This window comes from Sceloporus undulatus, chromosome 11 (assembly GCF_019175285.1).
Source record: "Sceloporus undulatus isolate JIND9_A2432 ecotype Alabama chromosome 11, SceUnd_v1.1, whole genome shotgun sequence".
Lineage (NCBI taxonomy): Eukaryota > Metazoa > Chordata > Lepidosauria > Squamata > Phrynosomatidae > Sceloporus > Sceloporus undulatus.
In genome coordinates this window covers 6,391,726-6,402,857 of record NC_056532.1, presented here as the reverse complement: position 1 = coordinate 6,402,857, position 11,132 = coordinate 6,391,726, and the positions used below count along the sequence as shown (strand labels likewise).

The window sequence follows — 11,132 nt, the reverse complement described above, 5'->3', positions numbered from 1 at the left end:
CTGGAGAAGCTAAGCAAGGAGGTGGTCCTCCCTTGGCGTCTTCCTGCCTGAAACCTCTAGCTTGGGATGGCGACTGAAAGGAGGAGAAATCACATACAAAGCTGTGTTCCTGGCATGCAGTTTCTTGCAAGGTGTTTATTCATAGCTGTGGCAGCAAGGAGGGCCCTGGAGAAGAAGACGCTCCCTCAGCCCACTGGCACATGCGTGTTCTTCTGTGGAGAGGAGAGAAGGCGAGGGAAGTCCCTGGGCACTGGCCAGTGGAACGGGGCCCCAGACAAAGAGCCCGTCCCCATGGCCTTACTGCTGGACGCGCCGGATGGACTGGACCTGGGCGGTCTGGGCGTGGGAGCCCCATTCCCGCCAGTGCTTGTAGTCTCCGCCGTGGTGGTCGAACTCAAGGATGTACTGGTAGCCACGGTAGCCCGGGTACTGGTAGCAAACCCACCTGGAGGGGAAGGAGGAGAGGGACTCAGCCGTGGTGGGGGGAACTATTTTGGGGACATATTTAAATCATGAGTACCAACGAAAATGAGAAATTCAACTAGGAAGGAGTAGGCAAAATGCAGGCCACCCAAAAATGTTTTTGAAGGCATGCGATGAGGACAGGCGTCCCAAGTGAGCATTGTAGGTTTGGAATGGGCCCAAGGCAGGCTCTTTGGTTTAATTCTGTTTTCTCCGCAACCCCAGAGGAGCTTGGGCTGTATTCCTGGCCTCCCCGAAACGTCGCCCGCTACTTACGCGCCGCCGTGGATCTTCATGGAGCCCACTTCGTTGTTTCCCCAGCCCATGGCTTGCAGCGAAGGGTAGTCGTCTTGGATGTCCCACTGCTGCCCCATGAAGTTCTCCTTCTCAAAGAGGGTGATCTTGGATTCCTTGTGGTTCTGGGTTTGGGAGGAAGGGTGGGATGGGAGACGGAAAAGGAACCCTATATGAGTCCAAAGATCTTGCTTTGACCATATACACTCAGGACTTCATTCTCGGGATTTGAGACAAACTGGATTGCTTTTGCCTTGCAAATGGAATTTAAAGTTTGTTTTGTGGACCGAATCTCCCAGTAGCGACAAAGCCAGAAGGAAGAGGGGCCCACCTGCATCAATACCCATCCATAACATCTGAACGAAGGACAACCACCACAGTACTGTATCAGGACCAAACACAGGCTAGGACTAACATCATCAATTTTTCCCTTTCTTTCTTCTGTGTCATTTTTAACACTTTTGCCTGATGGAGAAGAAGCCACTGGAGCTTGGCAAACTTGCAATGTGTAAAATGTGCATTTTGCTTGGTCCCATAAAGGTATCTCTGTTTTGTAGCTGTTGGATGATGCTGGACTTTGGTATAGAGCCAACACAGCTACCCCTGGATATGTTCAGTGCAACAGGGTAGACCAAAGAGAACCGGAGGGCTTTGGAGCATCTGTAGAGTGCCTGGCCTCTGGCTTGGCTTAGGCAGCCAAAAGAGGACTCCAAGAGCCAGGCAGAAAGCATGCTTTCTATACAAGCCTAAGCAGATCTCTGGGTGCATTGCCTTCAAATCAGAAAGACCACGTTATTCTGTTGACTCTGTGGTTTTGGTTGGTGGCAACAGTGTTGTAGGTTCCTTGGATAAGCCATGGATAAAAACATCTATGGATATCGAGGGTCAACTGTATATGAAACCAAAAATTTCTCTTTGTTGCTCCTAATATTTCTGTGAAAGCTTGAAAGCGTCAAGAAGGAAATGTTTGGTCTGAAACACACTGCCTACCCCCCAGTTTTGTAAGCACTCTCTCTGCAGCCATCCCTGGATTTCTGGGTGCAATGGGCCCACAACTCTTGGGGTCAATGGAGACTCACCGCGCAGCTGATGGGGCGGAAGGACATCAGCCACTCAACATGGTAAGCGTTGCTTCCACTCCAGGCCTCCCACTTGGGGTATTCGCCACGCTCCAGCACAAACTGTTGGCCACAGAAGTTGGCGTGTTCATAGCCAAACCAGCTGCAAAAGAGGAAGGAGAAGGAGCTCGTGGGTGGGAACGCCAAAGGCAGAAAAGACGGAGAGGTGACAGGTTGGAGCTAAGGATTTCAAGGGATCTCACGGAGAAGATGGGAACGGGGTGACTAGCCATCCTCTTTTTCCAGGACGCATCCTACATTTCAGCCTCCGGTCCAGGAGGTCCAAAATGCCCTCCATCTTGAGCATGACTAAGAAGCATATTTCATGTCTAGCTTTTGTTTGGTAACAGCCTACTTTTTTCTTGAGCATACTATACTTTGTGGTGCCTTGTCCTCTGTAGATAGAAAGGACTTGTTTTCTTGCTGCTGCTCCAGAGTATAAACCAATGTACCCCAATGGCAAGAAAAGAGATTCCACCTAAAGACTAGGACTACATATATTATTTTACTGCAAGAGCTGTTGGACCTAGATTCCCTCGGAGGGCGGTGGCGTCTCCTTTGGAGGCCTTTAAGCAGAGGTTGGATGGGCATCTGTCAGGAGTGCTTTCCTTGTGTTTTCCTGCATGGCAGAAAGGGGTTGGTCTGGTTGGCCTTTAGGGTCTCTTCCAACGCTATGTCTCTGTGCAAAGGGAGCGTAACTTGGCTGCCTCCTTGCCCTGCCCTTCTGCCGGAGTGACCAGTCCACTCTGCAGAGGGACGGATGACGCCGAGAGCAGCTTAGAGGGAAGTTGTAATCCTGTTCTCATGACTGGGCCTAAATATAACCTGGCTTTTGGTGGCACCTTGCCCGGCCCAAGCCTTGGGGCAAAGGTCTTGACCTGCCCTCTCTGGTCAGGAGAGTCTTGCCCTAAGAGAAGTTTCTGCACAGTTTCTTTTTCCGTCTGCTTTGAAATGTCTGCTCAGACACTTTTGGAGAGGATCTCAGAACCAGAGAGCTGGAAGGGTCCAATGCTCAAACCACTGCACCGCTTTAACTGCCATGGATCCATGTTATGGAATGATGGGATTTGTAGTTTTGTGAGACATTTGGCATTCTTATGTCAGAGAGCTCTGGTGCCGACATGAACTACAATTCCCAGCATTCCATAGCAGGGCAGTTAAAGCAGTCTCAACCCAGGCTGGCCAGAGGTCCTCCGGCATTTTCCACCTTCTGTCCAGGAGGGATTTCAAAATGTCCTCCATTTTGAGCATGACTACGAAGCACAAGTTTACGTTTCTTATACTTAGTCTTTTATTTGCCCATGTCTTAATGCTTTTTTTGAATGTCACACATTGTGCATTGCCTTGCCCTTCTTTGCAGCGAGGACCTACCTGGTCAGCCTGCCTCAACCTGGATTATTTCTGCAGTGTGAATACTGGCGGTTGTGTTAAAAGGGGTCTAGTTTTGGGATGCTTTGGGGATGCTCAGGTACTCACGCGCCACTGTCCACCTTAAGCGAGCGGATGTTGTCAAAGCTGCACTCCATGATGCTGGGGCAGGAGGCGGCAAACTCCATCCTTTTGCCCTGGAAGTTCTCTTGGTCGTAGATGGTGATCTGGAAGAGAGACAGCAACAACCTCAGCGAGGTGGGGCAGATGCCACTTTGGGCCATGATATAGACCTGTCCCAAAGGGGCAGGAAGACAGCATCACCCTACATTCAACAACTAGTTTTCACTAGGCTTTATAAAGTTTTAGTGTTGCTAAGTGCCTTCAAGTTGGCTTTGACATTTTGAGCCTAAGAAGGAGAGAGGCCAGTTTTTGAGGGTATGCTCTGGCTGCTGACTTCCAGAAGTCCTTCTGTGATAATCACTATCAACAAAACCCATCATCCATCATAAATATCTCCATCTTTCATGCTTGGGGCCCTCCAGAGATGGCTGGACTGCACCTCCCAGCAGCCTCTAGCCAGCCAGGCGAATGGTGAAGAATGCCGTGAGGTGGAGTCCGGCACCATCTTGAATGCGGACGATTCCTCACCCTTGCGCCACAAAACATGGTTGCTTCCATCCGTTTTTTAACCTGACGTACCTTCCAGGGTCCAAACTGTGCCGGCTGAGGGTTTGTTTGCGCCATCCTGGTTGCGGAGGTGAAATCTAGGCAAGAGATGGGAAAGAGAGAGATTGAAACATAAAATTAACTTGGGTTAGAAGAGCCAACTGTGGTTGAGTTTGATCTGGACACCTGGCAAAGAAGGGAGTATGTCCAGCAGAAGGCAGGAGCAATCCTCGTGGCTGCGTAGAAACAAAGAAGGTGGGTTAACTGTTGGTAATTGTTGCAGTTTGGTACCACTTTAATGCCCTTGAGATCATGGGTTTCTCTAATTTGGGGATCTATCTGGAAGGTCTGCAAGAGACGGATTGAGGATCACCCTGAAAAGAGAAGGATTGAGGATCACATCTGTTTAATTCTTCAGTGATTCCAGGCAGTCATGTACTTACGCACTTTTCGCCAATGCAAACAATAAAAGCAGGAACGTTGCATTGTTAACCAACCCTTGCTCAAATATTCCCAGTCCTGTCTAGTATATAGACACAGCCATTTCTTTGTGAAGGGCGGTTTGATGATGGGAAGATGGGCGGGTTTGTCTTTCCAAAGTATTTATCCATTTCTTTAATGAATTGCATTCGCCACCCACTGGGCTCTGAGAGTTTGAAATACAATAAAACCCACAATACAATAAAACCCAAGGCTCTTACATCATTAACAAATAAAGGAGCAGTGGCATTTTATAACAAATGGATGGAGTCAATTCGGCGGAGAGGCATAAAACAACTTTAAGCGCTGTTAAAAACCAGAAAGGGACAGAAGAGTCTTCAACGATGAAACATAACAAGGTAAAAGGGTCCAGACTAACATCTCAGGTCAGATAAATCCATCTCAAAAATACTTCTGGATTCCTTTTCGTCTGCTAAAAACAAAACCTAATATGTCTATTACTTTGGACATTTTCTGGGATGGAGGAGGTCAACTGGGGATGGTTAGAAGGACACATATCTGAGATGCCTTGGAGGGCTGCATACCCTCATTGCACCCATTTCCACCCTAAACATTAACATTTTGGTCCCTATGTGCCCTCACTTTGTTCCAGGGAGAGAGATGCCAGGCGAAAGGTGCCAAATGTCCCCCAAAGGCCTGGTCTTGAGCCCCCGGCGGCGAGACTTACAGGGCGCAAAATATGGGTCTATCCTCTTTATCGATGATAAGAAAGAGGGTCCAAGAGAGGAGAGGTACCAACGCGTCGCCCCTGGCTCTCACCTCGCTCGCCAAACGCGGACAGTTCTTCCATGCGCTGCGTGCCGCCCGGACTGTCTCCCTGGGCTTATATAGTGCCAGCCTCCAGACAGGGACTGGGCACCGTTTGAGCTGGAGTCAGCATGATGCATTCTTTGCCCCTGAGCCTCCCTTGATCCCGGGAGATTTCGGACGCTCGCTTCCACGGTCCAAGTCACATTCTTGGCAGGGAACGGGTCCAAAACATGCCCTCCAGCTGGTCTGGTGGTTATAGGCCAGACCCCCTTGCAACCAGCGGGGTATATATTTGGGGGAAGGAGAGGGTCCCTCGGCACCCAGGGATACCCTTCCTCTCTCTAACACAGACACCCTTCCAGAAAGCAATCCTAAAATTGCACTAAAACTGCCTATGTTATATTTATTTGTGTCTTGCTGGGACCCGGAGTGGCTCACGATATGAAAAGAACGGTGCCATTAAAATATAGAGAAGTGGCACATCGAAAGAGAATTGCAGTATTAAAACTTCAGTTCAAACAAGAAGGTGAGATGCGCATAGGGTTGCCATAATTGTCCACTATTACCAGGGCATGCACAGCCAATTTTAAGCATTGAGACTTCACAGCAAGGTATAGTAAAAGAGGAAATGTGGATCAACGATGCCCAAATGTTGGTCCTCCAGGTGTTTTGGACTTCAGCTCCCAGAATTCCCGAGTGTTGGTTAGGTTGGCTGGGGATTTGGGGAGTCCAAAACACCAGAGTTTGGGAAGCACTAAATCCAAGAGGTGAGCTTGGGCAAGTCTCAGTCTCTCAGCCTCAGAGGATGGCAATGGCAAGCCTCCTCTCTGACTAAGCTTGCCAAGAAAACACAAGTCAGAAAGGACTTGAAGGCACGCAACAACAACAACTTTGGTGGCAATCACATCTTATTCCAATGGGTTCTGCAAGAGTGGAGGAAGGAAGGAAGGAAGGAAGGAAGGAAGGAAGGAAGGAAGGAATCTTTTCATCTCGGCCATAAAGCCCCCTGGGCAAGTCACACACTCTCAGCCTCAAGGGAAGGCAAAGGCATCCCTCCTCTGCACAAATCTGGCCAAGAAAACCCCATGACAGGTTCTCCTTAGGGTTGCCATTAAGTCGGAAACATTTCAAAGGCACACGGCAAAAAAATGTGCACACAAAAATGCAACCACTGGAAACTTGGAACCATGGCATGGTGGGGCATTCAGGGCCTATGGATTTGCTCTTTCCAGCTGATGCCCCAGACTCCCCAGGGGTCTCCTTTGGAGGGTGCCCAGGTGCAGCATTTGGGGGGGGCTTTGCTAAGCTAACTCTGCCCATGCAGACTGGGGCAATGAGGGGTGAAAAGCAGGTGAAGGGGAAGTTCCTCTGAAAGGTGGTCCCACTCTGACTCCACAGGGTGGTTTGGGCTCTGTGCCCACATGGCTGCTAAGCTCAGCACTTTCTGGGTGACCCTTTTGTCTTTCTGCAAGCGAGGGATGGGGCATTCAACAAAGCGGCCCCAGTCGGCCTGGACCCAGCTTAAGGGTCCAGGGGGGGAGGAATTGCAAAGCCTTTTGAAAGCCGCAGGTTCTGGAAACCCAGCCGGGGTAGGCTTGCCTTGACCCTCCCCAAAGTGGGTGCCAGGGCTGCACATGCGCTCAGTGGCCCCAGGGCAAGGCTGGAGACCCAGGGCCAGCCAGGCCAGGTGCTGCAGGTGGCCGGGGTCTGGATGCCCACTTGGCCCCAGTTGCTCCTCCTGAAATCCAAAGCTCCCCAGTATGTGTGTGTGTCTGTTGTGTGCCTTCAAGTCATTTTTGACTTCTTACGGTCACTTATGGCCTTCCTTATCCATGGAGATTGAAAATACTATATATATACACACACACATTCCAGAAAGCACACCTTGGTTTTGCCATTTTATATAAGGGACAACATTTTACGATGCCATTGTATTTAATGGGACCTGAGCATTGGCAGATTTTGGTATCCATGGGGGAGTCCTGGAAACAAACCCCAGTGGATACCAAGGGCCCACTGTAATAATAAGGATACCCAACCCCATTGTCTTTATGGGCGGAGTACCCATGGTTTGGTATCCACCGCAGGGTCTGGACCAACAACCCCAGTGGATACCAAGGGCCCACTGTAATAATAAGGATACCCCATTTATTTAATGGGACGTGGAGTCCATGGATTTTGGTATCCGCAGAAGGTCCTGGAACCAAACCCAGGGATACTAAGGCCCCACTGCAATAATAAACAATGGTAATGATATAGTGTTTTGGCATCCAGGGATAAAGGGGCGAGTGATCCAGGGAAGGTGAAGGGGGGGGGTAAGGCAAAGAAAAGAGGATTCAAGGTGGGGAACGGTTTCCATCGCCTTGCTCCGTAATGCAGGGAATTCTGGGGGAACTAGTTGTAAGGGCAAATGCAAACTGGGGAGGCGAGTTGTAATTTAGAGGGGAAATGCCCTGGGTTTGCCCTGCCGCTGCATTGCCGCGTGTGCCACTCTCATGACAAAACTATGACGAGGCTGGCGAGGATCTGGAAACTCGCAGGCCTGAAAAGAGCGTGAATCAGCAACCTTTGTATATAGCCTTCATGCCCAGATTAAAACCCAGGGCCTGGATGGCGGTGGACTAATGGGAGGGACACAAGTGCGTAGCCGTATAGGACTCGGGCAAATATTTGCGCATCGTATTGGTACAACACATACTATTCTATATCAACGGTTATTCAAGGGGCCACTGGAGTTGGTTTAAGGACCTGTAAGCGTAAAACATATGTTCAAGGAAAGACAAACAGGACGTCAGAAGGAATGACGTAAAGCCAGGCGTGAACGCGGATGCGGAGGAAGCGCCTGCTGGGAAAATCTGGGAGTTGGGGGCTTTGGGGAAATAAGGATTGTTTTGAAATGGATACGGAACGGCAAACGGACGTATTTTGCCCGATTTTTCTGCTTATGGGTGTCGCAGTCTAAAAGGGATTAGAACAAGGAGTACATTATATTTGCCAGTGGAGACAGGTCCAAGTCCTTTCTGACAATGGCAAGCCCTAAACTGAAACTATTGTAGGGTTTCACTTGGCCAGTTTCTTCGGAGGGAAGATTGGGATTTGCAGTGTTAAGGAGCACATTTAGAGGTCTCTCATGGAAGAGGCAAACCAAAGAATACTGGATTTGCAGCTTAAGGAGCAGCATTTAGAAGTCCCAATAAAAGAGACAAACACCAAAGGATATTGGGATTTGCAGTTGAAGGAGCAGCATTTAGAAGTCTGTAATGGAAAGGCAAAAGGCAAAGGAATATTGGGGTTTGCAGATTAAGAAAGAGACATGCAGAAATCCAGAGGGTTTCAATGCTGCTGCACCAAACTAACAAAACCCAGGCTTTCACGAGGCCACCATGGCGGCCCAAAGTGGATCTGTCCTTGCTGCGGTTGTGTGAAAGGGCCTGGCTGTTGTCAGCCAAGCAGAAAGAATCTGGAATGTTTCTTCTTCATCCACAGCCGCTTTGTTGGGATAAGTCAGGTTCTGGGAAGGGGAACTGGTTGTTTTGTCCAAGAGTAACCATAGTAATTCGGGAATGGAAAAATCACAGGAGACCCAAGGAGGTGACACAACCTTAGTCCCAAATATAACAGACAGACACCAGACACCACAAGACACAACAAACAATGGCAGCGAAACCACAGGAACACGGAGGAGCATGGCTTTCCAAGGGTGGCCACAAGAAGGCGCAATGCTATTTAAATACTAGTCACTGGAAAGGAGAAAGAAAAAAAAAATCTCCCCTACTATGCTGATTATTATATTAATATTATTATTATTACATAGTAGTAATAATATGAAGCAAACTCCCTCCTTGGGATTCTGGTGCTGACTGACCTTTCCCATCAAGAGAAAAAAAGGAAGCAATAGTATTATTATTATTATTAATATAATAATAATAAGAAAGAAGAAGCAATAGCAATAGTAATAAATAAGGAGAAGAATAAGCAATGTAAATAGTAAGAATGAAGCAATTCCCCCCCTTGGGATGGGGAAGCTGATTGACTTCCCTCAGAGAAAAAGTGAAGCAATAGTAATAGTAAAATGTAATAATAATAATAATAATAAAGAGAAGAAGACAGATAGTACTAGTAATATGAAGCAAATCTGGCATATGGAGCTGACTTGACTTTCCCTCAGAAAAAGTGAAGCAAATAATCATAAATAAGAAGTAGCAATAGCAAGCAAGGGTAATAGAAGCAAATTGGGATTGAGGTGCCTGACGACCTTCCCTCAAAATAAAAAATGGAAGCAATAGTAAACATACTATTAATAAGAGAGAAGAACAAGCAATAGTAACAGTAAGTATGAAAGAAATTGGGATTGGGTGCTGGCAGACGTTCCCCTCAAGAGAAGTGAAGCAGTAGTAATACTAATGTTAATATTAATAATAGAGAAGAATAAGTAATAGTAATAGTAATAGGAAGCAATTGGGATTGAGGTGCTGACAGACTTCCCCTCAATAGAACAAGTGAAGGCATAGTAAGAGTAAAATCGAATATTACTAATTATATAGAGAAGAATAAGCAATTAATAGTAATTGACGCAAATTGAGATTGGGTGCTGACAGACTTTCCCCTCAAGAGAGATGAAGCAAAGTAATATAATATTAATAATAGAAAGGATAAGCAAGTAAAGTAATATAATATGAAACAATGGGATAGGTGCGCGACGACTTTCCCCCAAGAGAAGAAGGGAAGCATAGTAATAATATTCATATTAATAAGAAGGATAACAATACGTACTTGATGCTTGGGATGGGTGCGACGACTTCCCCCCACAGCAGAAGTGAAGCAATAGAACGACATATTAATATCGACGCAAACCTACGGCCATAGACTAGTAATCATGAGCAATTGGAGGCGGTGCTGACAACTCTCCCCCTCAAGAGAAGCTGAAGCCATAGTCATAGTACAAGACTAACTCCCCACGACTCATAGCGAAGCCTACGCATACTACCACGTAGCCTGCCCAAATCTTCTCCTTTGGGTGTGGTGCGACTTGCTTTCCCCAGAAAAGTGAGCAATAGAACTACTAATAATAATCATAATAATAAAGAAAAAGAACAGTAGTAATAGTATATGAAGCACATCCTTCCCCCTTGGATTCTGGTGCTGACGACTTTCCCCTCAGAATCAAGCAATAGAATAGTATAAATGAAAGAGGACCTGAGGAGGAAAAGTAGCAAAAGCAAAAGCTAAAGAATAATAATTAAATCATATAGTACTATGAATAAAAAACACCCTTTGGGATGTGGTCTGACTGATTTTCCCTCGAGAAAGTGAAATAACAGTAGTAATAATTGGAAACACGCCCAGAGAACAACCCCTCCCCCCCCCATGAGAGCCTTTTTTCCGCCAAATTCCTTCTCCCCACCGACGCGAGCCATTTTCTGAGGGGATTTCAGCCTCCTCCACGGAGAAAGAAAAATGCCGTAGCTGAGGCCCTCTTTCCATATTTTGTTGTTTTTACAACAAACAACAACAACAATAAAATGACTGGAAAATCCTGAAGGGGGACCAGCCCACAGCAAAATGAAGTGAATAAGTAAAATGAAGCAGCCACAACAAGAATAGGAACTAGTAGTGTAAGGGAAGTTCCTTGGGCATAAAAGTGTAAGAAAAGCCGGCCCAAGGAGTGTCCGCCTGGGGAATAATAAGATAAAGCTAATAAAGTAATATGAATAGTAATAAAAACAAAGAAGGTTCCTGACAGAAGGAGTGAAAAAGGCAGGTGGAAAGAGTGTGTTTGAGGTTAAAAAAGGGGAGTGTGGACTGTGTGGACTAATGGCGTTGAAATAATAATAATAAAGAATAATAAAATAATCAATATAAAAAAGGGCGGTGCTCTCTCTGAGCATGTAAGGAGGAAAACTACCGGGGAAGGAGTGGAGGAAAAAGGTGCAGTGTGTGGATATGGCGTCAAATAATAATAATAATAAT

The 11,132-nt window shown here is 47.0% G+C and overlaps 1 protein-coding gene across 2 annotated transcripts; it reads right to left on the bottom strand.

Moving 5' to 3' along the window:
• Positions 1-106: 106 nt before the first annotated feature.
• CRYBA1 (crystallin beta A1) lies at positions 107-6,248 on the bottom strand. 2 transcript variants are annotated; one of them, XM_042442621.1, is made up of 7 exons: positions 5,172-6,248; positions 4,098-4,147; positions 3,945-4,009; positions 3,351-3,469; positions 1,836-1,977; positions 739-881; positions 107-445 (listed from the first exon to the last, which is right to left on the bottom strand). In XM_042442621.1, the coding sequence occupies exons 1-7, from the start codon at positions 5,297-5,299 to the stop codon at positions 298-300; spliced, it is 795 nt and encodes a 264-aa protein (XP_042298555.1). In that variant the 5' UTR covers positions 5,300-6,248; the 3' UTR covers positions 107-297. The 2 variants fall into 2 exon arrangements, with proteins under 2 accessions (XP_042298555.1, XP_042298556.1); XM_042442622.1 differs by lacking the exon at positions 4,098-4,147.
• Positions 6,249-11,132: the final 4,884 nt, after the last annotated feature.

Coding starts and splice junctions, on each gene's coding strand:
- CRYBA1 (XM_042442621.1), bottom strand. CDS start 5,299: ATGCATCATGCTGACTCCAGCTCAAACGGTGCCCAGTCCCTGTCTGGA. Junction 4,148..5,171: donor GTCCGCGTTTGGCGAGCGAG/GTGAGAGCCAGG, acceptor GTTTCTACGCAG/CCACGAGGATTGCTCCTGCC. Junction 446..738: donor ATGAAGATCCACGGCGGCGC/GTAAGTAGCGGG, acceptor CTTCCCCTCCAG/GTGGGTTTGCTACCAGTACC.